Below are 27,931 nucleotides of genomic sequence, written 5' to 3'. Positions count from 1 at the left end.
TTAAAATAAACATTAAGTGCTGCAGCCTCAGCTGCATTTGCCCAGCCAGAGTCCAGGTGCAAATGGAGGTCCTGGGCAGCAAGGATAAGTAATATTCCGCCCACTGGCGGACACAAAAGTCCAAATAAATATTTGCTCGGCTTCCCTTAGTCAAGTCCACAGAGCCGTGAGCTGGTCTATGTGTCTTTGTTCTCCATTAAGATATGGCAAATTTGTTGCCAAAAACACAAACAGGAGGATAGAAATTCAGAAATTCCCTTCGGCTGGCATTGAGATTGCATTTTACGGGCCAAATAAATTCCATACGATATAAACTACCAATTTGCCGCCAGACTGCATTTCCAAGACCAAAAGCCCGCTCTGCCAACCAGCCTGCCCATATATTTCGATTAACGAATGGGGAAAATAATATAATAATTGTGTTATATTTTCCACACCGTGTTTTTGCGATTGTTTTGACAAATTTCACCGATGATCATTGAGCTCTATTCAGGCCAATCAGCCGTATACAATTTAGACTTTCGACCAACGCAGTCAAGTGGTTTTCATTTAATATTGTGAAATCCAATGTATAAATTATGAATAAACATAAAGTCTGCTTGTGGCCAATTTAATTGGGCAAATGGCAAACAATAATGAAAATGAATAATTTAAGTGCCGGTGGAATTGATGTCAAAAAGCTCATGGTTATTTAAATGAAAGTGTGCACTTTCAAATAGCCCTGAGTCATTCCAAAGGCAACGATTTGCGCTCTAGAAGGCAAATTCTCTCCAATTTCATTAGTTTTTTAACGGCAAACACACATTTTTAATGATTTTTCACCAATTAAAATATATTTTCATATTTTCCGTGTGTCTAAAATACACGTATTTTAACGAAAACGTCCAAATTGAATACATTTTCCCTGGTTAGGCGCATTTCAGAGTGCCTAATGAGTATGTAGATCCTGTCAGCGTTGACTTGCTGTCAATTTGATTGGATTTATGCCCGACCTGTGGGTCACACAAGCTGACAAATAATTTATGAGCTGACCCACTAAACTGGCCGCCTGCCGGGCCATATGTTTCATTTGTTATTGCTGGCTGGGCACAAAGAATATAATATTTCATAAGGTCGTAAGCTGTCGCAAAAGATGGCTAATAAATAATTTAGGCACTCAAGATTGGACATCTGGCGAAGTTACGTGCGAGGCCAAAACCCTTTCAATCCCCCGAAAATAAATACATAAAATGCCGCCATAAAGAAAACATCAACGGGCGGAAGTCGGGTAAATAAAGTGAGGACTTAGCGAGGGGCATATTAAATTTGGCTGCATGCCGCAAATGCCAAGAGGTCCTTTCAAAAAGAGGGGCCTTTTTGCAGACAAAACAACAATCGTAAAATGTGACCAATAATGGAAATAATCAAGAAATGAATTAAATGAAATGTTGCGCAGCAAATGAAATTTTTGTTCCACTTTCCGTCTGCTGCCAGTTGCTTCTCACGGTTTCTGGCTGCCATAATGAAAGGAGTGGAAAGTTCCTAAAAAGGTGGCACGAACTTGTGTTAAGAAGACGAAAGTTTTCCAGCACAGACAAAATAAGTTATATGTTAAAGAAACAAGTAAATAAGACTAGATAGTTTAACATGATTTCAGACCTTAATGGAACCTGATAAAATCTATAGTACTGAGTGGCTATAGTACTTTATTGCTTAGACCATAAATATAATTATTTGTCTTTAGTATTCATATATTTTTATTGAGCTGAATATTCCATTATTAGAAGCAGCAAAGGCAACGAAATTGCTATTAAACTAGTAATGAAATTCATCAAACAAAATCGGAGTGCGCTCAATAGGAGTTGAAGAATGCTGTTTTTTGAATAATACGCATACGTCATGAATGCAATTGTGCAACTCGTATTAAAGCTTTCATTCAATTGGGAAACAAAACCAGCAACAAGAATGGCATGCGAAATAAGCCGAATTTATGGGCCAAACAAAGGCTTATAAACCACAAATCAAAATGCAATACAATGCGCCAAACAGGCAGCAGCAGCAGCAGCAACAACAATTGCCAGAATGTATCAAGTTAAAAGCAATTGTGAATTTTCTAACTGAAGTCATATTGTCTATACATTTATCAAATGTCTGTCTGTGCTTCAGTTTGTGTTTTGGCGGATGCCATAAATAAAACCCAGCCAGAAGATAGACACGAAAAGTGGGAGTCTTGAGTCGGAAATTGTTTCGCAACGTGGGAAATGTTTGATTTATGTCTCTGCTGCCAGTGACCCCCCATGGGAATGGGTCGCAAAAGACACAGAACTCACAGAGCAGTTGTAAAATGTGTAATTGATGATGTGGCAGCAGGGACATAAAAAGGAAAACAGAATGCGAACGAAGGGCTTATGGGCTTCCGTCTAAATATGGTATTAATGCCTGGATTTTGTTGACATTTTCGACAAAACATGTACAAACTGCGCCAGCAAAGTGAACAAACTCCCGCGCCGTCCTTCTGCATGATAAGTGCATTTGGAGTGCAGGACACGAACAGCGTGACAACATGCAAAGCGGGTGAGTCGAAAGCGACAGGATGGGCACCCAACTAAGCCAAACGGAAACGGAAACTGCATGCAAAAAGAAGAAGAAGAGCGGCGGCGGGCGAAGAAGAGATAGGAAATGTAATGTTGACCATTTGGCAAGCAGCACGAAAAGTCATTTTGTTCAGCTGCAAGGAAGGATCCGACACGGAACACCTTGCTTGTTATCCTGGCAAATATTTCCACCCGACACAAAAGCATATTATCTAAGCGGCGAGGGGGGCGGTGGCCCTTCTAGCGAAAAATTCCCATTTGAAGCTTAACAAATTGATTTTTTAGTTGGAATTCCTGCCCCGCATTCGCCACGTTGCATGACAGTTGCTCATAGAAGAACTGGCGCACACATTTTTCTGGAGTGATATATGCAACCTTTGGTGGCGTCGTTGCCTTCATTGCTTAATGCACTGGAAACTGAAAAGCATTTACCCCCAACTCCTTTGGGGACTTCGGGCTGGCTCCATTGTTTGCTCTACACTTTTCGGGGCATAAATAAATTTTCATTAATTTATGTGCCGGCGACGACGCTCAACGGCAGTCTCATAATGTGCGGCATAAGTTTGCGCCCCAAAAAAGCTGAGGAGGCAGAGCAAACATTATGGCCACGACGGGTGCATCCTGCAGCCTGAAGCCTCGAAAAGTCGACGGATATTAAGATGAATCTTTCGCCTGATATACAGCCAACTTTGGAATAGCTAATGAAGCCGGCACAAGCTATGAAAAGCTCGAGAGAGCCGCCAACCACCAAAATATTGCCTTGCATTTAAGCCATTTTTAGACTCTAAACGGTGTCACGCCCTCACAATTCCCGCTGGACTGCCCGAACTTTATTGTTGATTTTATGCACTTTCCGTTTGAATGCTCTCTCCAGGGTGTTAATTAATTTTTGCATTCTTAATTTTCTATAGCAGGCAATCGAATTAAAGCCAACTTACGAGCTGCCAAACAGACCGCAGGAGCAACAACAGGAGCGCAGTAACTGCAGTAAAAACAAAAACCGAATCAGAGGCATTCATTCATCATTTTTCAGAAATAACTCACTTTGCGGCACAATTAAGTGCATCGCATCTCGGCAAAAAATAGAACAGTGGAGGAAAATAGTCCCTAAGTGACTTAAAATTACTTATAAAGGAATAATTGAATTCGAAATCATGTATTAGCCTTTGAAATGATAAGGAAGGAGATTATAACGACTTATGGCATTCTATAAGATATCCCCTTCTTGCAGTTTTAAAAATTCTGTATAAGGAATTTGAATTAAGCCAGTTCTTGTGATTTAAAAGAAAGGCTGCGGAAAAACTTCATGTGGTTTACTGTGCTGTGGGTCCATTGCCGCGTGGTTTGTGGTGCCAGGACTTCCGCTGGGAGGTCCTTTTGGGTGGATGTGCCCCACCACTGTTGACATTGTTCCATTTGCACTCGATATGCGGAGACGTGAACATGCGCTTTTGTTTTTCGCTCTGTAATTGTTTCGTTTAACAACTTTTAATTGAATATTTCAGGCGGCGGGCGTCAGCGTGTTTATTCACTCACAAAATGCAACGGCAGCGCATTGATCAATTGTTTACACGGTTTAAGTAAATAAATGCATTTAAACCGAGCCGTGCCACGGGATTACCCGCGTTAATTGCGCAAAAACGCGGCCACTACGGAGACATTAACTGCGACAATCGGCCAAATCGGATGGAAAAAGAAGGCAAGACCAAAAGTGAAAGCCGCTTTCCGCCTGGGCCAGAAATCGATGGAGCTCGGTGAAAGGAGGTGTTGGCCGGTGCCATTGTTTATTAGTTTTAATAAAGCCATAAAAGGGCCTACAATCCACACAAGCAGACACGCGTGAACGAATAAACTTTGACACTGAGCGCTTTGGCAAATGACCCACCGTTTTTTTTCCTCCCCGCCAACGTCACTTTGTTTTGACACCCTGGACATACAGAGGTCAAAACAGCCCTAAAGGCACAATGAAAGTCCACAATGGGAAACAGATAGCATCGGCCATTTTATTTAAATGAACAGCAAATTAATGAGTACTCCAAAAAGAGCGATATAAACACAGAAGCAATCTATCAGAAAATATAAGAAAAGTACTGGTAGAAGGTCAATTTTCTATACTATGAAGTAACCTACAGGTCTATAATCTCTGAGCGGTTTCTTATTTCATTCCCCCTTCTGGCGGCTCATATCAAACATTCCACTGCCATTGCTAAACCTTTTGGCAAAGCCAAATAAAACGAACAACGCGGCAGTGCAGCTTTTATTTGCTTGTCTGTATATACCACCATGTGATGGTGGAATATAGCGCTTTATGTGCGCGGTTGTGTGTGTGTTTTTGGGGGCATTTTGTTGACAATATTGTTTACAATTCAAGAGCCGCGGGGCGGGGGCGGCGTTTGTGCCACACCCATATACCCACACTATTTGCATGCGCATACATACATTGTTCTATATGACCAGTGCCAAATAAAACCCGAAAAATATATTGCGTATACGCCGCAGTGGCCGCAATGGACGTAACAATGATCGGTTAGCTGAAAGAGCTGCGAACGATGGCTTACTCTGGCCTGCAAACGAGGGCCACGTAATAAAGCCCTTCAAAAGATGAGAGTTTTGAGGGCATTGGCTGGTTTGGGTGGCTCATTGTTTAAGTTATTTAAATATATTTTTAAATAAAGTCTGAAATGAAAGGCACACCCACAATCTTCTTTTCAATACCAAACCGGTAGCCAAGATGTAAGCACCTTACTGCTTTCAGACACCATGCCTTCTCTGCACATCTTGAAAGAGCCAACTTAATTTAAATTTTAACCAAGAGCCCCGCGATACTGTGGGCTTATGCCGTCTCCTTGGCACTGACACCGAGTGAACCGCCCAGGATATGTGAGTACATGTGTGTATCTACACATAGTGTGTATGGTCGCTGTCTGTGGCAGATATAAGATGTGTGTGTACACACCTGCTGCGGTGACATTTTACGTCTTTTTCTTTGTTAATTTCATTTGAGGCATTTAAAATGTGCACCACCGCCGAAGCTGAGGCTGACAACTAAATACACAAGGAGCCCTCTCATCCCCTTGCTCATCAGGATCAGACCACCACCCACCACCTGCTTTCTACTATGAACGTGCCGAAAGTTGTGCTCAGCCAGTCTTTTGGCAACTTTTTTAATGACTTCGCCCCACAACCCACAACCCGCAGCACAATGGCACAAAGTCGCTGCTCGCGTGCCCGAATATTTAACCGCAAACGACGAGACGTCAAAATTAATTAGAAATAAAATTAGTTTTTAATGCCAAAGTGACTTCGGTGGTGTGTGGGTGTGTGTCTGTGGTTCCGCCTCTGTGTGCGTGAGGCTTAGAGAGCTGTAAAATATACTTTGACAGCGGGTGAAAAAAAAACACACACACACACCGAAAAGAAAAGGAAGACGAAATTCTTGTCAAAACTTTGGGTGATGAAAAGTTTTGGTCTTTCTGTGTTATGTGCGGATGGGTTAGGGCAGGAAATGATTTAATCTGGCCAAGTTTCGCTATTACTTTATGTGGGGAAAGCGTAGGAGACGTTGCAACTAATAAGTTTAAGTGATGTCATTAATTTCCAATACAAACTTTTTATTCTCTGCAAGAATCGATTGAATGGAATCCTCCATTTGGGAAGTTAGAAAGAATAAAGCTTCAAGGGAGTGGTGACTTTAGTTGGTTATGAACAATTAAAATGCATTGCTCTGATTCACCGTAATTCTAATGAAAATAGTATCAGAATATCACCTTCAGTTGCACAGACAAACAAGAGCAGGCTTCACTGTACAGTGACTCCTTCGCAGAAGCCACCATGTAAAGTCAAGTTAAAGCTAAAAAGCAAACTCTCAGCCGGAAAACCAACGATGTGCATGTGAAGTGGGGCTAAGACAAACGGGCAAAAAGCCAGGAGACAGAAGAACAGGCTGACAAGCAGTCAGAAAGCCAGTTGGAGAAGCCCAGGAAGGACGGAAAGTGGCGAAGTGTTGGTGCTGGAGGGGGTCCACACAGCGACAAATCATCAGGCAAATCCGCAAAAGTGCACTTCAGTTGCCTGTCGCCCATCATCGCAGTGCAAAGCCAAAAGACGCTGATGACGTTGAGTATTATGAACGGAATGATGACAACTGGAACCACAACAACTGCCACTGCAACTACAACTACAACTAACGAAGGCAAGTACTAAAGGCGTACGCGAATGAGCTGCACTGAAAGAAAACGCCCCTAAAATAGCTCAACATATCTTAAATCTATTACTGGTTTTGGCATCCTCTAAAATAGTGTCAAAACCCATTTATTTGAATTGAAAGCAATTATAAAATAATCATTTATTGAATCGTTCTGAAGTGGAAATGCACTTCTTTCGGTGTAAAAACGAGTGGAAAATAGTGGAAATGAGTGGTGCAAAAAGTTGGGTTACTCCAGCTCTCCTCCAGACTCCATGGCTCCATGGCACATCCGTCGCCGTCTGTCACGGCATTATTGAAAGGTGAACAACTTCGTCAGGAAGTATTCCTCTATAGAGTTTCGAGGGGCGGCGTTTGTTCTGCTGACACAAAAAATCAACGCATGGAAAGTAGGACAAGTGTCAAAATCACTTAAGTGCGAATGCAACGACAAATAAAAAGAAAGCGACGCCAGTGGTGGAAAAAGGACGCAGAACCGCAGGAGGTGGGCATTGGGTGGTGGCCAGGACGAAGAAAGGGTCTGGAAGACAGGAAGAGAGCGCCACCAACAAGGATGCGGATGCAGGACGAAGGCAGGCGGGCGGAAGGCGGCGGCCAAGTTGGATGCGGATTTAAGTGGGGGAACAATGGCTGAGATCTGCGGGTGGGTAGATGGCCAGCTCAAGTTGCTTCGTGCCACTTAGTTATGCTCGAAACTTATGTACAGCCAAAATCAGACAGTCGGCTGATGATTCATTTATAATTACCTTACCTTTTTGAGCATGTTTTAAACATTCAATACGCACGACTTATCCTTACCAGAGTTAAAAACCTCAGCCGCATAAGCAGATCCATTTCGAAACGACACAAGCTCCTTATAAAATGTATTTCTTTGTCGTTTCCGTTTACTTATCTCCACCGAAATAACCCAGAAAACCGCCCCATAATCCAAAAGAGTATAATAAGTAAAATAATTTATGATACAGAGGAATGCCAGTGCCGCACACACATAAATACGTCGCTGAAAGTTTTTCGTTCCTGCCATGTAATTACGAACGCATTCTTTTCACAGTCATTAAAAATGACAAATTCCGGGCACAACAGCAAAGTAGGACGACCCAAGCCGGCAAAATGAGACAGTTAAATGGAGGGAGGTGGGCATGGGAATGGGCATGGAATCCAGTCCGGCGAAGGAGAAATATGCTCTTCTGCAGTTCACGGGCTTAATCGCATTCATAAAACTCGGTTTTACGACTTTTGAAGCACAAATACATAAAAAAAGGTTTTAATGTGTAACATTTTCACGCCCCGGAGGCGTGGCATTTCCAACCCCCCGAGAGCGAGTTAAATATGAAAGAGATTCCATAAGTCGAGATTAATGTGCAACATCGCGAAGTTGCGAACGCGACACCTGAAGTACACCTGTTCGCACACGGGAGCAATTACCAAGTGATTACAGCCTCGGCGCTTAAAAGACAGGGAAATCTAGTGATTCTTCATTTTAAGCAGTTTAGATAACATTCTTTATTATTAAATTATAATAAAAGCATTTTGAAAAACATAAATATCACATATTTGATTGGTTTTTGCAATTGATGTGTTTAGAAATAGGTTTTGCATTATACGCATTTAATTTATTTGATTGCTACATCGACGTTTCAGTGCCAATTTCACTGCCAACGATTCTGGTGCAAGGGCATAAACCAAAATTTTAATTAAATTCGATGCTTTGGGCTGCTCTGGAAGCCCATGTGTGCTCAAATCGGCAGAGGCTGGAACAAAAAATGTCGAAATTCAAAATGCAAAAACCCCAAGCGAGTCCGGCATGCGGCATACATATTTGCCAGATGCAGCAGCTGCAGATATTACAAAGGCAATAGCAGAAATAAAAAGATTGCAAGCGATTTGGGGCCATATCCAAAATCGATATCGGCCGGAGTTCTACCAATTAGCCGGGAAAACAATGCCAGCTGGCCTGAATAAAGCAGGCGGTAAAAGTAAACCGAACGTGAGTTATCCCCTTATTCGGCGCACTCACCTGCACAAAGCTATCGAGCACTTGAAGCCGAAAGCCGAATCCTTTTGTTCCACTGACAGGCGCCTGCAAAATAGAGCTACAAATCCTCACACACACAATAACACACTCACACACACCCAGAGAGACCCGCATCGAAAATGCGTTTCCATTAACTTTTTCGGTTCGAGATCACCGAAGCGCATGAAGATGTCAAAATGCACTTTTGCCCCCATTCACGCAAGACGTAAAGTATTAAGTTGTTCGCTCCAGTGCAAGCTACCGAATATAAAGTCGCCCGGAATATTTGAGTACATTTGGTAACCTTAAAGAGACTTTTAAAATAAAAGGGAAATTGGATAGCCTTTGGCAGAATAGCTGTATCAGTAACACTAAGCTCGATGTAAACCAATCGTACAAAAGGCTTAAGAGTCGCGGTAAGCCTTTCCGCTCGTCATACGCTGCGTATGAGTAATATTTGGCGTCACGTTTTCAGAGTGCTTAGAAAGCCATGCTTGATAAATCCGTCAAAGCAACAGCATCCTGGCTAAGGATAACAGCAATAATGGCTGCAGGCAGGCATGAAAATCAGTGAGTTCTTGGTCCCGATGCTCTTTTTCCTCCTTTTCGTATTGTTGTTGGCAAATTAATGGAACACAACGCTCGCATTTTCATGTCAGCGAGCAAAGCGAGTGTTTTCCTTTTTATTTGCCCCTAATGAAAGGGCTTTGTGAAAATTGTAGTGCATTTTCCAGAGCTTTCATTGCTTTCCATTGTTACGTGCTTTTTGAATCCTTTATTGAACCTAATTTAAGGAAATGATAAAATCAAACTTAAAGGTAATACATTTTTGAACTAAAAGTAATTTTCTCTTGAATTAAATATTATTTTTTTCAGCTACATCCTACCATTTTTCTTTAAAGTCGTTTTGCGTGCCATTTTGTTATTTATTGAAGCAATGTAAAAAGTTTTGTTTTCCCTGGCCAAAAGAAATCTCGGCGGTGCGTCTAAACCTTTTTGCGTGCGCCAAGTTTTTCGGCTTTTAACCCAGTCTCAAAGGCATCCCATCTCCTGTTTTTTAACTCCCAGCTCGGGCAACTTCATCACGAAAAGGCACGTGCTGGTGGAAAGGTGCACTGAAAAAAAAGAAGCTAATATTTCGACTGAGCAACTAAATAGGTATTAGAAATCCGTTTATTTTAAGCACCAATTAAATGTGTATGATGGCACAGAATGGATTTAAATATGTATATTTATATATATAATTATTTAATCCGATTCCTTTCTGCTGCAATGCTTTAAGGTAATGGACATTTTTCGATTGACAAACCATTTTGTTGTTAATTTTTCACCGAGCAGAAGATGGATCCCAAAGGGGAGCACTCGTTGACATTGATTTGGGTCTCGAACGAGAGCGGCCCCAGCGAAAGTAACCCATTTATTTACCTTAAGTTGGCCGCTTTTGCAGGCTCATTTATACTTGTGTGTATATTCGTATGTATATGTTTTTTGGAGCACTGTTGTTGTTTTTTGTTGTTTTTTGGGTCGCAGCGCGGTGCAATCCTCATCTTCGCCTTGCTTAATAAGCAGCTTACAACATCGCGCAGTCAGTTTGTCACTCATTTTGCTTCATCATGCAGTAAGTGTGTCAATGTAACAAGCCAGAACCCTCAGCATTTCCCCACCGCTTTTCCACTTTTCCCGCCCACTTTCACCCCACTGCCCACTGTGTATTTGCGCTGCTGCTTAGTGCAAAACTTGTCATTTGCAATTTCAGCGTTTTTTCCCCCACATTTATGTTTATTTGCACACACAGACAGATGGGAGATGGGCAACTCATGCATATTTCACATGCAAATGCGTCCGCCACCCCCCTTACCACACCACCCCCTCACCATCACCGTCCATTTGTGCTGAGGTTATATGCAAACTAAGTGCTTGTAAATGGTTTTATGCTTAGCCTCAGCATTAAAAGCGCGGCCCCCGAAAGTATGCTACAAAAAGTGCCTGCAATTTAACCGCAATGTTTAAGCGCGACTTTGTATTAATGAGTACATTTGGTGAACCAAAATTCTTCGAATTCGCATCTCGTAAGCGATTTTACTTTAAGCCTAGAAAAAAATGCACATTTTTATACACACCTTGAAAAGGGTTGAAAAAGGCTTTTTCGAAACTGTCAGCAAATATTTTCAGCCGCAGAAGCAGCAGCCTAAGTAAACAAATTAATTTGCGGATGCCGAAATGTTCGTGATTCTTTATTTGCCCTTCTGCTGCCGCTTAAAAAGGATTATGTGCTCGAGATTTTTACGAGGCTCGGTTTTTTTTTTCTCGCCGACTCTTCTTTTTAATTAAAAAGTTATATGCCTTAAAGCTGGTATTAAATGTTTCGGGCTTTTAATAGATTTTTTCATGGACTTTGCCGCTCGATTTAATTCCACCCGTGGAATTCATTATTTGATACTGCATTTCAGCTGTGATTTTCAAATGGAACTCCAGTTGGGTTATAAAAAATTTACACCAAAGAGAGTGGCGATGCGGCGCGAAAGTGTAAAATAAAAATTGAAATGAAATAAACACGGCAAGAGTCCATAAACAAGAGTGAGTAAAAAAAGAGAGCACAAAAAAGGGCCCAAAAACCTTTTAGAAAAACTACAAATTTAATTTCTCATCCAGATATGTTTGGCAAATGAAATTTCAGTTTGAGCCCAAAACAGAGGGCAATAATATATTGGTTTCGTACACATAAAAAGACAACAAATATTTCTCTGATTACAGATACTCGTATATATTCCCTTAGCGTTGGAAAACCTTTGAAGCATTTAATTAAAGCATGCTAAGTAATTAAAATAAATCCAATTATTTTCAAAGTGCACTCCCTTTGTGTTTCTGTATTCAGTCTGCTTATTAATATAACAATATTCATTTGAGTCAGCCATGACCTGTTTTTAAACACATCATGTTTATTTGTTTAATATTCCCAACAGATTGTGTGCCAGCTGTTGCCAAAAAACCGAGATCAATAAAACAACATTATGCAAAAAATGTACTTTAATATTTGATGAGATACTGGCAACCTCCACAGTTTTCCCTAGCTGCGCTCTTTTTAACAAGAATTGAGTTCATGTAGGCCACTCTTGGCACAGAGCCCGGCTGTGTTTTCAATTAAATTTTCACAATTTTCCGCCCGAAGAGAAATGGCCTATGCGATAAATATCACGACAAATACTTCCGCGAGCGTTGAAGGCCTAGTTAGGGAAAGTGGATATGGGAGAAAGTGAGCAGGGTGAAAGTGAGTTTCCAATCCATATCCAAGCGCGTACTTTAATGACCAGCAAATGTACTGCAATACTAACATAAGCCTTAAATTGGATTTTAGATATTCATCAAATTACCTTAACTATTCAACTGGAAAGGCTAATCGTGGAATTTTTAAAGCGATCATCTAACATTAAAACTATGTACTATTTGAATTATGTTGTTCAGTTCACTTTAGATGGCTTAAAATGTCCAACGTAAAGTGCTTAATTCTTCAGTTAGTGATTGTGTTATATTTAGTAGCTGGGGTTAGTGCCAAAGATCGTGTATATTAAATAATTAAGTGATATAAATTTGCAGATAGCTTCCAGAATGGAATTCACCAATGTTAAATGCACAAGTTTTGATAAGGAGTTCACCGAGTTTGAATATTGCTATCTCAAGTCGGTAAATCGGAGCTATAAGTATCTATCGCTTAAGTGCAATCTACTTCAAGCTCCAGTGACTAAAATAAAAGTAAGTAGCAATTTTACCACTAACTAACTAACTATTAAATTGTATGCACTTCAGGTGAATGTTGCTTTCTTCAAGCGATTTAGTGGCTATAGGCCCTTTATGTACAATGTCACAGTGGACTTCTGCAGATTCCTGAAAAACCCCAGTTCGAATGCATTTGTTAACTTTTGGTACCGTATGGTTGTTGACTACTCTAATATCAATCACACGTGTCCCTACAACGTAAGTATCACTATCTCAGCATAATGAACTTCACACTGATCTATTTCCTCCTCTACAGCGCGATATACGCGTGGAAAAACTTCCGATCGGTGTTGTGAATTTCCAGATGACAGAAGTGCTGCCCTTTCCTGAAGGAGATTACTTGATCGAATCCACTTGGATTGCTTACGACATTAAGAGAGTCGAGGTGAAATTCTATGGCTCTCTATTCTAAACTGATGCTTTAAATAAGAATTTATATGGTAAAAGGGGCTATTCAGGGATAATTTTTCTCAGTGCTTTCCACCACTTTGTGCTGTGTGCTTTGGCTTTAATGTTTGGCGAAGAAGTGGAGCAAAAGACTCACACCTTGCCCCTTGTTAGCCCATTTTTACCCCACGATTTTGTTTGTCAAGCTGGCGCCGGAGTTCAGTTGTAGCACAGTTGTTGCCGTAGCTGGTGTTACGCTTAGCAATTAACATGCCTTCAACACTTGCCACCGAACTGCACGACAATCGCCAGTGGCGACTTGTGGCCACTCAAGGACGCAGGATACAGGACGCAGGATTCAGGATGCGGCACAATAAACGAGACGCTAACCATTGTCGCCTGTTTGACTTTGTTATTAGCAAATGCACTTGAGACTTCGGCAACGAGGGAAGCTCCACATGGAAAAATAGACTACTAATAAGAAAATCTAAATGTTTGTTAAACTATTGAAATACAAGTCTGAATGTAACAGCACAGAAGTCGAATATAACCAAACTATGTGGTGATATACTTTTGAGGACTTGTGTAATCTTATTACCTTATTATGGTTTTTTTTTCCAGTGCACGCTGGAGAAAAGCAGTTGCAATGAAGCCAAGTGAGCACTTTCAAGATTTATGCGTCTGGTAGTCTCGACTTGGCGCGCTTCCTGCCGCTTCCTTCCGCTTCCTTCAGCTGCTGCCTCGCAGGACATCTTCTGCTGCCAGCGCGGCACATTAAACTTTTAAGCATAATTTCCTGGCGTATTGTTTTTAATTATTGTGGCAGCGCCAGCTGCTGCACATCTTATTTACAATTAAACTGCCGCTTATTTCGTTATCGAATAAATATGCAAAACTTAAGCGGCAGCTGCGACTACCATTTCCCCCTTATCTCGACGTCTTCCGCCGGCCAAAATGCAATTGCACAATTCTCAATTGTGCGCAAAATTCTGAACGACACAGTGTGCTGCCATAAATTGTTTTTGGCAACAATTCAAAAAGCCCTGCAATTCCAGTTGGCTTCTTAGGACTCCTGCCGGAAACTGCTCAAGTGCCACGGAGCTCGGGATTCGCCTTGGAGTGAAACTAAAGTTAATTGTGGATCGCACAGTGGGGTAGGTGGACGGAGTGTCTAGGAAAACTATTAAATTCATTTCGTTTATGACCTATATATGTTTTAAACAAAGGAATATAAAGCATGTTCAAACTTAACTTTTAAATATATTTAAAAAATTCCTTTTTAAAAGTTTTCATAAGTATATCAAAGTGGTTTTTATCAATTTCCCACGAGACAGTGAATAAAAGCTGCTAGGGTAAACCGAAAATGATTTGGGAGATTATAATAAGCAGCTAAACCTTTTAAGCTTTCTTGGTCTTGCCACTTTGCAGCCACAAAACTTTTTCTACGAGATGAAAACAAATTCCATTTTACTTTGTGCCCCCAGACCAGCCAATCCCATCCAAAGCCCCCAAAAGGTGCTGCCCTTGGCTAGCTAAATTTTCTAAATAATTTCACAGCGCCTTATTACGAAGGCCATTTGTTGGCCTCGGCTGGGAAAAGCGGATGGGTGGGCGGGGCATCATGTAACAGGTTGCTAGCCCATCACACAGGAGATTAGGCAGTCGGAAAATGGAAAAGCTGGGGCGCTGCGCAGCCGGACTGAGAAAAGCGGGCGGGAGTAACAGCTGCTACCTGTGAGCGAAGAGTGGCTTACCCTTTTTTACCGCCTCTTGACGGCAAAAGCTGAAGGAGAGGCCTCGATTTTTAAGCCATGTCAGTCAGGCAGGAAGGACAGAACTAAGTCCTCGCCTGCCCCACCACATAATACACTAGAAAAAATAGGGAAACACTGCCATTATATAAAAAGAAAGATATTCATAACAGCAATGATCAATTGTTCAATTTACTAGTACTTAAATATTATTTTCAAGGATATGAAGTCAGATTACAATGGTTAATCCTGGGCTACTGACTTTTCTCTCAGTATCCCCCGGCTCCGCTTCCTTCGGGCTGCTTTTGTACTTTGGAAAAAAGCAAATATTTGTATTTCTGCTTGAATGGCTGAACGATTGAACTGAGAGCGAAATTTGAACTGTAGCAAATCACACGCGTTTGATTGATGATTTGGCAGCAGTGCGGGGGCGTGGATTTGGGTATAAACCAACCCGACCCAAAAAGTAGCAAAAAATCAGAAATAAAAACGGAGAAAAGGTTGCCATTCAGCTGAAGAGGGCGTGCACATGCCGATGCTCCCTGCGTATCCTTAATATTTGTGCGGGGGTGGGGGGGGAAATGGGAGAAAGGAAGCTGAGCTGAGCTGAGCTTAGTTTTGTTTTGTTTCTTTTCCGACGAACACACATAACTCACATTAATATGCATTGCTGATAAGGCAGCCACCAACACTCCCCCCGAAAAAATCAAACAAAAGCAATAAATCAGGGCAAAGAAATGAATTTTGATTGTCATTGATTTATGTACACTGCAGTTTGGGAGCTCCACAGAGGACGACTGACCAACAGATCCCACCAGCCACACGCATAATGGCAGCGATAATGATGACAGGACGAAGACGAAGGACCCGGAAAAGGTCCCTAAAAACATTCCAGCCGCCTTGGGGCCATCCAATTGGGTCGATTCAATTAGCTGTCATCAAATGACAATTACAAATGAATACGGCAGGTGTTCTGGAAAATAAAATCGATTTTAGTCGAAATAAATGTGGACATTAGCAGACTTTGCCAAGCGGAAAAGTAATCATTTTATTAATGCAATTTCCATTTTGGACGTAATTTGGTTATAATTGTTGGCTAAGTAATCTCAATGAAATCTCAAAAAATCCAAACCATTCGTTAATAATACCGATAAATTTGTCAATTTTAATTCTAGTGTATTTAATTGGGAGCTACAATTTCCCTTTACACCCTAAGCAGTACGTTTGAAAATGTAATTTATTTTGGAGTAAAATATTTTGTGAAAAACTGAGCAGAAAGACAAGCCAAAGTTTCATGATTTCAGCACGCAGACCCTCAACTTAATGTAGCCATTTTCAATTAAATGGAGTTCAATTCAAGGGTCACACAAACAATAATTATGGCCTACCATTAGGCGCAGTCGTTTGGCCATAAACTTTGTACTCTTGACGATCCCCCCGCTAATTGTTAAAACTTTCAATTATGCCGAAGACAGGGGGTAAACCGAGAGCCCATCCCCCCATTTTGACCCCATGCCCACGCCCCTGGCAAAGGGGCTGGTGGAATGTCAGTCTGTGCGTCAGTTTGTCAAGTTGGCAAAAGTGAAAATTACATTTCAACAGTAGTTGGCAAGTCGTCGGCTTTTGCAGCTGCCTTTGTTTCACCGCCCTACGTGACTCGGCCAAATTAGTGGGGTTTCTGGAGGGGGTTTATTACACCCAATCCCCTCCCCCTTTAAGTGCGCCTTGAACTTTGCGGCAGAAGCGAACTCTGGAGGGCCTATTTGCGATGATTACACGGCGTATGAGTGATTTTAATTTAACGCAGAGATAAACACACGAATGCCTAGCGACCGAGTCCCCGATTCGAGCCCTTCTGATATATGTATGTACATATGTATGCTAAGTACCCAACATTCCGTGTTCGTGTGGGCCGCTTTAAGTAGTTATGCAAATATTAAGCGCACAGCCGCCTTTTGACCTGAAAAGTCAATAGGAAAAACTCACACACGGGCATTGGAGGCCCATGTACTTCTACTCGCACTCGAGAACTTTTCGCGGGGAAAGTCGGCGGAGAAAGCTGCTTTCGCTGGGCCTGATAACAAACACTGACAAACCAGCTCTGACGATTGCAAATGTCAAGAGCGCAGATTTTTGAAGGATTTCAATGGGAAAGTTGGGAAAGTAAAGTTGAACAAGTGCGGAAGTTGTAGCGTTTTAGTAGCTAGATAAATATATAAATATATGTTGCGCTTCATTTAATATATATAATAATAGCTTATTTGGTTATTACACCAGTTATATATTCATGTTGTTTGTGCCTCACCTTATTGATTCCGCCAATTTTGCTGGGTGCGCGGCTGACCAGTGGGAAAAACAAAAATATGGATGGGAAAATCGAATTCCGAGAGTGTAAACTTAATTAAGAGCCTGCGAAGAGAGTTGATTTTGTTTGATTTACACGCCAGCAGCTGCATGCTTTAATTAAAGGGGCGTGGGTCGGGACGAGGTCACCGGGTGGCCCTGACCCACGCCAGGCCACCATGGCGCTTTCCGAGTAGCCAGCTGTCGCTGATTACCCACCAGGAAATGACCCATCCACCCACCGAAAAAAAAAGGCGCAGGCAAGAGGGATCCAGGCTCTGGCATTTCATGGCTCATTAGGCATGCACATACGTTTGTGCTCCCCATCGGATTGGGAATCGGATTGGGTTTCGAGGAGCTCCTGGAGCAGGACTCCTGCGCCATTTCCGACTGGCACTCCTACTCCTCCTCCTCCTCCTGCAGCTGCTGCTGCGAAATCGTAACAAATTCAATTTTCTACGACGCCGATTTGGTTTCCGCACGTCTTAAGCTATCGTCGGCTACAGTCGACGCCATGAATATAGTTATTGGCTGAAAGTGTTTGTCTAGATGTCGGTTGGCTGCGTGCTCCTCCTGGCGGCGCCGCGTCGATACCGATTGCGCAGTAAAATAAATGATAAGAATCTGTGCGCTCTGCTCATGAATTACAAATCGCATAAAGGATTTGCCACTGGCTCAAGACAGCGGCAAGGACGAGCCGCTCCTTCCATGCAGTCCGCACTGCAGACAGGATGCGGATGCGGATGGGGTCCTCGCAGCGGAAGGATCCTGCTCCTGGCGGAGGAGCTGTGAGGACTGGGCAAACAACGCACAGCATGCCGGGCATTTTAATGCATGGAGAGGTTGGCTATTCCGTGAGCCCTTCAATGATTAGGAAAATGCATTGCTAAACTGGGCTTTCCATCGAATGCAGTCGAAATCAATGCAAATAAGCCTGAAACAGAAGTTCCAATCACAATAAAAGTCGGTGTCGGGTTTTTTTTCATTACTGGTTTTTTATAAAACGTAGAATTCGTCAGCATTTGTATTAAGACTAATTATTAATTTCAATTTCTTAGTTAGGACTAGTCGATTAATCGTTAATATTGGCAAATGCTCTTTACACAATTCAGATCATCGAGTCTTACCAGTTTTAAATGCTTAGTAATACTAATCAATTTCGTTTCCATTACATTTTATACAGTGAGTCAAAGGAGCTGTCTTCCTATATTGTAGAAAAAATTATTATCACCGTTGGTTTTTCTTGTTGTCGAAACTTTTGGTTTACAACTTCTGGTTTTGGTTTGATTTCTTTTGTAGTACGCTTTTAGGAAAATATGCCATTCTAACACTCTAAGAAGACTAGGTTCTTGAAATTTATACAATAGATTATTGTTCTTGGTATTGTTTATTATTGGTATCAATCAATTTGCTTAAGGTTTTGCCATCGTAAGGTATTTCATTTGCTTCGAATACAAAGTGGAAAAGGTTACAAGTCAAAGGCAAAAAGGCAGGCGTGTTTACGGTCTAGTTTATAAGGATTAGATTTGAAGGGAAAGATTAGAAGGAAAGAAACGGGAAGGGGTATCTCAAACAGCCTTTTTCGAGTGGTAAGATGCAAAAGCTTTTTATTTTTTTTTTTATGCGGCAGTCGTTTTGGTTAGTAGAATTCTCCATCTACATTCACCATCCCCCAAATGGCCATATATCTTATTCTTGTGGTTTTTCTATTACAACTATTATGAGCACAATTAATTCCGAGTTCTGCCAACGCCTGACATACATATTCCTTAGTTCAATTAATGTCCTTTTTCTACCGCTCGTAAAATATGCTAAGGCCACATTTAATTTATTTATACTTCTATTCCTATTTAATACTCTTGAGCTCAACGCAACACGGGTGGAGAGGGCGTGCAACGCGATATTGTGTCCAACAATCTTAATACATCTAATCAGGCTTCAGTTAAGGTAAGTGAAGTGGAGATAAAGGCAAACAAAGGAAACATAAAGCGCTCTAAAAGGGTAATTGAAACGAAATTGCTGCGCACAATGTGCATGGAAAAGTATGGAGCGAACGGGCAAAGTAAACAAATTGAAAGTGGACTTGAAAGGTGAGCAGGCAAAGAAAGCTGGGAGGAAAAATTGCTATAAATTCTCAAATACCTTGGAAAAAGTTAAGAAAGATCTAAAGAGTGATAGATAATTACAAGAAAGGTGCTGCACTATAAGTAAATCAATAAGTTTTAGGTTGTAAAGCTATGTCATAGAAAATGTAAATCATTTGATAAAGGATCAAATTGTAGGAAAGGATTAAATGGCAAAGGACTACGTCTCAGAAGTGCTTAACCTTTAATTCAGCGAGCTCTCTTAGGATTAAATTGAATAAGGACACCTAATCTAGGTCTAAAACGAAATCCGGCATAAGCGTAAAACGTAAGCTGGCTAAAAGCTAATCATCGTTAAATATACATATATATACATAGTATACAGAAGCACATTTTTACATTTATTTCGTTTTACTCCTTTTTTGCTGTAGTAAACCCTCCACCCAGTGGCTTGCATTCGAATGTCCGCGTCCAGAATCGCCTTGAATCGTGAGCGGAAAAAGTGTCAGCATTCGTTTTTTTCCTGGACGTGTAGTGTAGTGGATTGTGTAAGTTGGGTTTTTCAAGCGTTCATTATCACGCAACGATGGCGGCCATTGCGGACGACGACGACGACGACGATGATGCTGATGATGATAATGGTGGTTTTACTGATGATGGTGTTGATGGTGATGACTGGTGATGCGGAGTGGGGGCAACCTGAGAATGATGCTGATGCTGCTGCTGCTGCCGGCTGGGCTTATGTTGGGACTGGGACTGGTGACGGGACTGGGAAATGTGATGGACCGGAAAACTCCACAGAGCAAAAGGCATCTGCTGCTGGACCAACAAAAGCAGTTGGCGTAATTTGTTGGTCGTCGTTGTTGTCGCTGCCGTTGTATCCTTCCCACTTCCCCCAGCTCCCCCGCCAGTTATTGTCGCGGTCGTGCTAGCTGTTCTTGTTTCGCCACCCGGGCAGGTGGCTCTGGCATCATCCCCAAACTCGCTCCCATTCCGACGCCTGGCGCAGCGCATCTGCATCAGCTGCAGCTCGCCGCGTCGTCATTCATCCCAGAGGCACTGTTGTTTCTGCCGCACATAATAGGTGAACTGTGTGCACTTGCGGCAGGTCTTGATGCCGCAGCGATAATTCGTCGGCTGTGCCTGCTGCTGGGCGCCCGACGAGTCCGCTCCGGCGACTCCCTTGCCCTTGCAGTACTTGAGCCCGCAGGGATACCAGCCGATGCAGGTCTCCAGGTTGCACAGGCAGGGCGCCCACAGGCTGCTCACCTCGTTGCAGCGCGTCGAGAGCGTGTCCGGGAACTTCTCGGTGGCGGCCTCCAGGCTGGAAATCGAGGAGCCTGCCGGGAGCCGGAGTACAACGAACGGAAAGCAAAACAAAAGCGTAAACAAAAAGTTTAAAACTGGCAAATACCCTCAAAACTGGTCGATATCTGTACCGAAGTTTTCCATCTACCAAGATTTCAGACGGATTTCTCTCACTAACTTTCCTAACTTTCGATTAACGTGTTTTGGTTTTAATAATAATAATAATAATTGGTAACTCTTTAAAAGGCAAAACTGAAGTGAATGCTTTAACTTTTTCCGCACTGCATGTATGCAAGTACTGCTTTTATAGATTTGTGTTATTAATTTTGTTTGTGCAAAACTGAACCATATTGCGCAGCGCACGCGATAACTTTTTATAGATAGAACTTTAAATAATCAGAAGCACAAACGGTTTTAATATTATCCCAAAAATGGAATTGTCGAAACTTGTTTAATAAAAAACATTCCATTTAAAGATTTACCAATTCCACGCACTGACCATCCCCAAGGAAGCACTCACCTGGCAGCTCCGCCCAAGCTTTAAGGTCCACATCCCGGACATAGGTGGCGTCCATGGCCTCGGCGCAGAGTCCCTGCAGATGTCTAGTGATGGGCAAGGAGCGGTTGAGCTGCACCCAGCTGCTCATGGTGAAGGTCTCGCGGCCCTTGTCCTCCTCGGGAGTGCGGATGGTGTGCGGATTCTTCTGGCGCAGCTTGGCCATTGCCGCCGAGGAGATGAAGTCGCCCTTGTTGAACTTGGTGGCGAAACACATGACCTGGTACTGGCTCTGGCCACGCTCCTCCTCGCCGAGAACCAGAGCCTTGAGGATTTGAACCTCCTGCGGGGAAGATGGATAAGAGGGTTTTAATTTCAATTGGGCCTCTCGCCTTGCTCTCCAGAGCCTCGGATCCTTCACTCACATTGCGAAAGTCGATGACCTGGGTGATGAGTGTTCCGTCGGTCTTCTGAAACTCCAGCGTTATCAGGTCCTCGGCAATGTTGGAGGTAATACTCTCCTGGATCACCTCGCCGCCCTGCAAAAATGAAAAACAGGAAATGAAACGGATTAGAGAGCAACAAGTGTTAAATTACATTCTCGGCATCCCTCCCCTAGCCAGCTAAAATATTAATACGGCACAAAGGCAGTCACGAGATGATGCAGAGGGGTTCCTTACGTTGTCAGGACTTAAATTAACTATGACAGCTCCTGAAGCTGGGCGGCCATGAACCAAATTAGAGTCAAGAGAGTTGAAAAATAGAAAAAAGCAAGCATGGGGGCCAACGAAAACGAAACGAAGATGAGTGGGATGGGGTTTGGCAAAAGGAAGGATGAGGATGGGAGCGAAGGAGCCAACTCCTCATCCCACGACAACTGGAAATGTAGTTCAACAACAACAGCAGCATTATTTGCCCTCTACACGTGTACATGAGCAAATTTGTTGGATGTGGGTGATGTTGTTGTGAGGATACCCTGGACTAGACTACTTTCACTGTTCTGAAAACGGATATCTTAATCCTGATGTCTTTTAGTAGCTGGTACAAAATGACGACTGATTAAATATTAGAACTAGTGTGATTAAGAATTGAGTTTCCGAGGGTATTTCGAGCTTCGACCCTTGCAACAAATATGTTTTCAGCTTTGTTCTTGTTGCTGCTGGGTTTTCCGTGTGTTTGCACAAAGGCGCATGTAAACAAAGAATAACCGAGAGAAGTGAGAAGAGAGGAGGAAGTACGGAGGAGCGAAGGAAGAGAGCCATCAGGACATTTTGGGGCCAGGGACAGAGCGCAGAGAACAATGAAGGATGTCACATGTAAACAAAGATGTACGAAAACACGCTGTGTGCAAGTGAGATAGCGAAGGCGAAAGAGAGAGGCTGCCTTTATTTCAAGCCCAGTGCTTTTTCGGCCAACTAATCTAAAATTTATGGAAAAGCCGAAAGCAAAGTGTCAATATTGAGCCAGTCAAACAAACCCAACTAATATTAAAGTGGAAAAACGAAACGACAGCCAAGTGAAAGTTTCAATACTGGCATTGAACTGCACATATGTATGTACATGCATATATGTACATAATGTCATTGCAAGCATGTAGAATAGCGCTTTGTTTTATGGTCATCAGGCATCGATGGATTATCTGGCCTACTTAACGGTCAACTAATTAGATATTGGCGAAGTACAAGCTCACAGAACATGTTTCCATTCGGAGAATCCTGTATTTTGCATAAATCAATAGGAGACATGATTTGTTGTGCACCTGTGATGCACGAATCTAAATTGGTAAACCAAATCAGCGTGGGTGTGTATGCGTGTGTGCAATCCTTTGAATTTGCCACTTATTGGATGGATCCATGGACTGCGTCTTCTTAACAACGAACTAAGCATTGCTTATTAAATAAGTGTTGTATTTAAACTAAGGCATCACTGTTAATTCTAAAAGCAAAAGTATGACTCGGCAAATTTCAGATACATATACTTGTCAACTTGACAATTCGACTGTCATAGCTGTCATTACTGTCACTAAATTACTATCTTTTTAATATTTAACCATTTGTTGTTTTCGCGGATTTGTTTATTTGTCTTAAGCACCTCTCTTTCGCTCTCTCATTCTCTCGCGTTTTAAATTTGTTTTGCTTTGGCGCGCTTATTTTCGAAATGAGATGTTCGAAAATCAGATGGGCAGCGCTGCCAGCGTCACTGTTTCTTGTTGTTGCGTGTTGTGTTTTGCGTTGTGGGTATTTAAGTGTTTTAGGCCATGTTTTGTGATTTCGCACCTGATTTTGGACGTTAATGAGCAGCTGGGAGTGGGCGAATGAGTCCGCGCTCATCACTATGTTGCACAGCAGGAACCACAGAAACGCGCGACTGTGCTTGAAAAAGTGATTTTTACTGACGACGCGACCGCAGCAATTGCCGTGCGCTGGTGTTCGAGTGCGGCTGAGTGCCTTAAGATGTGCAAGTCGCCAGCGGACCTGCGCCTGTTTTACCGCATTTGCGGCAGTTACTATGCGCTGGTGTGGATGCTCCTCCTTCAAGATCATTGCGATGCGACAATTTTTAAATAAAAGCACAAGAAAGCACAACGAACCACTCGCGTCGACGAACGAAAAATAACTGGCTGAAAAAGGGGAACTGACTGGAAGGTGACTTTTCGAAATCAGCTGACAGGTGTGACCGTGCGGTAATCCCAAAGGGGGCTGCCAACCTTCTCGAACTGAAGCCTACGAAGCCTTTCGATTGTAGAATATATACCAAACCAATATAGCTGCACTACACTGGCACACATATATACAGCATTATACTTAAATTCAATCAAGCATCTTTCAAAACTTAGGAACGACTCATAACGAACTAAATAGACTACATTCACTTTCATTTAGTATTTAAATATTCTGCTTGGCATTTCCACTGCAGACGTTCACACCAGCCGCACAGCTGATGCCTGCACTATGCACTAAAATTCCCCAAAACGCGTTGCCTCGCCGTCGCTTGTGACGTGTTGTTTTTTTGTAAAATATGTTTTTCAGCTGCTAAAAGGGACATAGATTGTTGAAAATCCACTGAAACTAACTCAGAAGGACAGGCTAAAGACCGACCATATAATGCTGACCCTACGGGAGCGCCAAATCAGTGAGAAACTTTGAAAACAATGACTCCTTTGAAAGAAAAAGCTAATAAATGGGTTTTCCTATTAATCATTGCAGATGCCATTAAGCAGATGCTTAATTTGAACTCGCAGCAGCCGAAAGCCCTAGCTGCTGAGCCCGTGTGGAAGATCCTCATCTACGATCGCGTTGGTCAGGACATCATATCGCCCATTATTTCCATCAAGGAGCTGCGCGAATTGGGCGTGACCCTGCATGTGTAAGTTGTGCGAGATCCTCCAGGGATCCAGGAATTAAAGCTTTAATTTACCTTCAGGCAACTGCACTCGGATCGCGACTCCATTCCGGATGTGCCGGCTATATACTTCTGTCTGCCCACCGACGAGAATCTGGACAGGATCCAGCAGGACTTCTCCAACGGACTGTACGATGTGTACCACTTGAACTTCCTAGCTCCCATAACGCGCAGCAAAATCGAGAATCTGGCCGCCGCAGCCCTGCATGCCGGCTGCGTGGCCAACATCCATCGCGTTTACGACCAGTATGTGAACTTCATCAGTCTGGAGGATGACTTCTTCATCCTAAAGCACCAGCAAAGCGATCAGCTTTCATACTACGCCATCAACCGGGCCAACACCCGCGATGAAGAGATGGAGGCCCTGATGGACTCCATTGTAGACTCGCTCTTCGCCCTGTTTGTGACCCTGGGCAATGTGCCCATCATCCGCTGTCCGCGGAACAGTGCCGCTGAAATGGTGGCACGCAAGCTGGAGAAGAAGCTGCGCGAGAACCTTTGGGATGCACGTGCCAATTTGTTCCACATGGATGCCACGCAAGCCGGCGGCGGAGTGTTCAGCTTTCAGAGACCTGTGCTCCTGCTGCTGGACAGGAACATGGATTTAGCCACGCCGCTTCATCACACCTGGTCGTACCAGGCGCTTGTGCACGATGTTCTGGACTTGGGACTGAATCTTGTCTACGTGGAGGACGAGACGGCTAGTGCGGGCAAGTAAAATTATTTTTATCAAGGGGCTGAATAACTAACACTCACCAACTACGTTTTCCTATTCTTTAGGAGCCCGCAAGAAACCCAAGGCATGTGACTTGGACCGCAACGACCGCTTCTGGATGACCCACAAGGGCAGTCCATTCCCCACGGTGGCCGAAGCCATCCAGGAGGAACTGGAGTCCTATCGGAACTCCGAGGAGGAGATCAAGCGCTTGAAGACATCGATGGGTATCGAGGGCGAGTCGGACATTGCATTTTCTTTGGTCAACGACACCACGGCCAGGCTCACCAATGCCGTCAATTCGCTGCCCCAACTGATGGAGAAGAAGCGACTGATCGACATGCACACCAAGATCGCCACTGCAATCCTGAACTTCATTAAGGCTCGCCGACTGGATTCGTTTTTTGAGATCGAGGAGAAGGTCATGTCGAAGCAGACACTGGACAGGCCGCTGCTGGACCTACTGCGAGATGGAGAGTTTGGCCAGGCGGAGGACAAGCTGCGCCTGTATATCATCTACTTTATCTGCGCCCAGCAGTTACCCGAATCGGAGCAGGAGCGGCTCAAGGAGGCGCTGCAGGCAGCCGGTTGTGACCTAACTGCCCTTGCGTACGTGCAGCGCTGGAAGGGAATCATGAACCGCTCGCCGAGCATCAGCCAAGCCACTCAGTACGAGGGTGGCGGCACCAAGACTGTGTCCATGTTCACTAAACTCGTCTCACAGGGCAGCTCCTTCGTGATGGAGGGCGTCAAGAATCTGGTGGTCAAGCGACATGTGAGTTTCTCCGTCCTAATACAAGTTATAGTTCTATATCTTAATTGCTTGCAGAATCTTCCGGTGACCAAGATCACCGAGCAGGTGATGGAGTGCCGCAGCAATGCGGAGACGGATGACTATCTTTATCTGGATCCAAAGCTGCTCAAAGGTGGCGAGGTTCTGCCCAAAAACCGTGCTCCATTCCAGGACGCCGTGGTGTTCATGGTCGGCGGAGGCAACTACATCGAGTACCAGAACCTGGTGGACTTCATCAAACAGAAGCAAACGTCCAATGTGCAACGGCGGATCATTTATGGCGCTTCCACGCTGACCAACGCGAGGCAGTTCCTCAAGGAGCTCTCCGCCTTGGGCGGCGAGATCCAGTCGCCGACGGCGACAAGTTAGGAGCGGCTGCTCCGATTCCATTGCTGCTGAGCGGAGTGGACCGGGTTTTGGTTGCATGTGCATGTGCATGTGCATGGGTGTCTGTGTGACTTCTTTCGTTTACTTTAAGCATATCCAAAAATAAATTAAATGCCAGGCAAAAAAGAGAAGCAAGCGAACGCAACGGCAGAGGCAGAGCTCAGCACTCGGCAATTACTCCAACCTGACGCTTAATCCCCGAAGGACAACAAGCAAAAACATGCGTAGCCTCGTGTACAACAAGCCCAGGGAGCTGGTGCCGGAGCTGCTGGAATGGGAGCTGGGCGGCGGGCAGGGGCACTCGCATTCTAGGCACCCATTAACACCAACTTGGCAACGCTTTGATGGACAGCTGACAGACAACCAGTCAACGGCTGAGGCGATGATGGCCCAGCCATCCCGATGCCCGCTGCCATCGGCGGCGGTGCCACAATTATGGGGCGACAACTATGCGCGGCACTTGGGGACAGGCGCAGAAGCTGGCAGGGACAGCACCCAGCAATTAGCACTATCCCTGGCCAACTATGAATGGACCTAAGCGAGGCGAGTCGCTGTCGATGGCATGGCCAGCGCACTGGAGCACTAGGCGCATTTTTTCGAAGCACTGCAGCTCTGATTGAATGTCGCTTCCTTGGGAGACGGGCAGGCAGCCAGGCAGGCAAGTCCATCAAAGAGCGTTAAATTATCCCTGAAAGCCCATCTTTGGCTTGGATTGTTTTTGCCAGAAAATATGATGTAAATGAAAATTCTAACAAGTAGAAAAAATAAGTGGCAGGAAGAGGAATGCTTAAGGAACGGTATTAACCTATACCAAATTATAGAAATCAATTGTAATAACAACGATAGAGATTATACAAAATCATGAATATCCCACATTTAGGCAATGATCCCTAGTGATCCCAAAGATTTTCCTAAATTTGATGGCATTTGACCAGCGAAAGGCCATAAAAAAGCTCGAATTGAAAATATTTCCAATAGCATTCAAGCCACTGTAGGAAGTTTCCCGAGATAAGCGGCAAACAAATACCACAAAAAATGAGAAAAATATGGAGGAGAAAAAAGCGATCCGTGGGCTAATTAACACTTTTGGTAAATCAGAATTGATGGCCCTGCTGAAAGGCCGCAGAAGAGATGATGACGATGACGATGATTATTCATGGAGCGTTGAGTTTAAATATTGGTTTTGGTTGGGCAGCCGGGCAGGGGTTGGGTTACTATCCAGACTACCCGTGGCCACAATTTAAATGTTAACATAAACAAGAGCAATTTAACAAAAGCCCAAGACCCAAAAAAGTCCAAAAGACTCGAAAAAAAAGTACAGGGGAAACGAGAAGTCGGACTCCCAACCAGAAACTGGTAACCCAAAGTGATTTCACGGGTGGTCCGAAAAGATGCGGCTCAAACAAATCATAAGGAAAAAATGAGAGGGAAAAACGACTACAGAAACTAACAACGAGAACGCAACATGAAAGAAATTCTTAACTTGCCACATGCATGAATCGATTATGTGGTAAATGCAACTGTCGCTGTGTGCGTGAGTATCTGTGTGGTGTGGATCTCGTAGCCAGCGGAGCTCCTCCGCCGCCGATACCCAAAAATCGAGGAAAAAATAAAATGGTCAGGCAGCCGTTTCCCACATTCCTGCTGTGAATCATAATGGCTGCCGCTGTCGTCGTCTTGCTGGATGATTCTGCCGTATC

General features: G+C 43.5%; 3 protein-coding genes across 4 annotated transcripts; 2 read left to right on the top strand and 1 right to left on the bottom strand.

Annotated features, from left to right (window-relative positions):
* The first annotated feature begins 12,337 nt into the window (after positions 1 to 12,337).
* Positions 12,338 to 13,134, top strand: LOC6730724. The gene is made up of 3 exons (XM_016179149.3): positions 12,338 to 12,541; positions 12,596 to 12,763; positions 12,822 to 13,134. The coding sequence occupies exons 1-3, from the start codon at positions 12,398 to 12,400 to the stop codon at positions 12,975 to 12,977; spliced, it is 468 nt and encodes a 155-aa protein (XP_016023153.2). The 5' UTR covers positions 12,338 to 12,397; the 3' UTR covers positions 12,978 to 13,134.
* A 2,492-nt stretch (positions 13,135 to 15,626) lies between these two features.
* Positions 15,627 to 23,603, bottom strand: LOC6730722 (out at first protein). Of its 2 annotated transcripts, none has more exons than XM_039298560.2 (4): positions 23,211 to 23,603; positions 21,360 to 21,473; positions 20,959 to 21,277; positions 15,627 to 15,676 (listed from the first exon to the last, which is right to left on the bottom strand). In XM_039298560.2, exons 1-4 carry the CDS (start codon positions 23,475 to 23,477, stop codon positions 15,642 to 15,644), a joined length of 735 nt encoding a protein of 244 aa, XP_039154494.1. In that variant the 5' UTR covers positions 23,478 to 23,603; the 3' UTR covers positions 15,627 to 15,641. The 2 variants fall into 2 exon arrangements, with proteins under 2 accessions (XP_039154494.1, XP_002077890.3); XM_002077854.4 differs by lacking the exon at positions 15,627 to 15,676 and adding an exon at positions 18,849 to 20,470 and having other exon boundaries at positions 23,211 to 23,600.
* Positions 23,604 to 23,845: 242 nt separating this feature from the next.
* Positions 23,846 to 26,359, top strand: LOC6730721 (protein sly1 homolog). The gene is made up of 5 exons (XM_016179150.3): positions 23,846 to 24,066; positions 24,141 to 24,300; positions 24,358 to 25,046; positions 25,117 to 25,826; positions 25,881 to 26,359. The coding sequence occupies exons 1-5, from the start codon at positions 24,039 to 24,041 to the stop codon at positions 26,211 to 26,213; spliced, it is 1,920 nt and encodes a 639-aa protein (XP_016023152.1). The 5' UTR covers positions 23,846 to 24,038; the 3' UTR covers positions 26,214 to 26,359.
* The last annotated feature ends 1,572 nt before the right edge of the window (positions 26,360 to 27,931 follow it).

This window comes from Drosophila simulans, chromosome 2L, assembly GCF_016746395.2.
Source record: "Drosophila simulans strain w501 chromosome 2L, Prin_Dsim_3.1, whole genome shotgun sequence".
Taxonomy (NCBI): domain Eukaryota; kingdom Metazoa; phylum Arthropoda; class Insecta; order Diptera; family Drosophilidae; genus Drosophila; species Drosophila simulans.
This window is presented reverse-complemented; position numbering and strand designations above follow the sequence as displayed.

Bases quoted from the DNA above. Each gene is read 5' to 3' on its own strand.
- LOC6730724 (XM_016179149.3), top strand. From the start codon at position 12,398: ATGGAATTCACCAATGTTAAATGCACAAGTTTTGATAAGGAGTTCACC. The intron at 12,542-12,595 runs GTAAGTAGCAAT...TATGCACTTCAG, and splicing joins CTCCAGTGACTAAAATAAAA to GTGAATGTTGCTTTCTTCAA. The intron at 12,764-12,821 runs GTAAGTATCACT...CCTCCTCTACAG, and splicing joins ATCACACGTGTCCCTACAAC to CGCGATATACGCGTGGAAAA.
- LOC6730722 (XM_002077854.4), bottom strand. From the start codon at position 23,477: ATGATCTTGAAGGAGGAGCATCCACACCAGCGCATAGTAACTGCCGCA. The intron at 21,278-21,359 runs GTGAGTGAAGGA...TCTTCCCCGCAG, and splicing joins AGGTCATCGACTTTCGCAAT to GAGGTTCAAATCCTCAAGGC. The intron at 20,471-20,958 runs GTGAGTGCTTCC...GGCTCCCGGCAG, and splicing joins AGCTTGGGCGGAGCTGCCAG to GCTCCTCGATTTCCAGCCTG.
- LOC6730721 (XM_016179150.3), top strand. From the start codon at position 24,039: ATGCTGACCCTACGGGAGCGCCAAATCA. The intron at 24,067-24,140 runs GTGAGAAACTTT...TAATCATTGCAG, and splicing joins CCTACGGGAGCGCCAAATCA to ATGCCATTAAGCAGATGCTT. The intron at 24,301-24,357 runs GTAAGTTGTGCG...ATTTACCTTCAG, and splicing joins TTGGGCGTGACCCTGCATGT to GCAACTGCACTCGGATCGCG.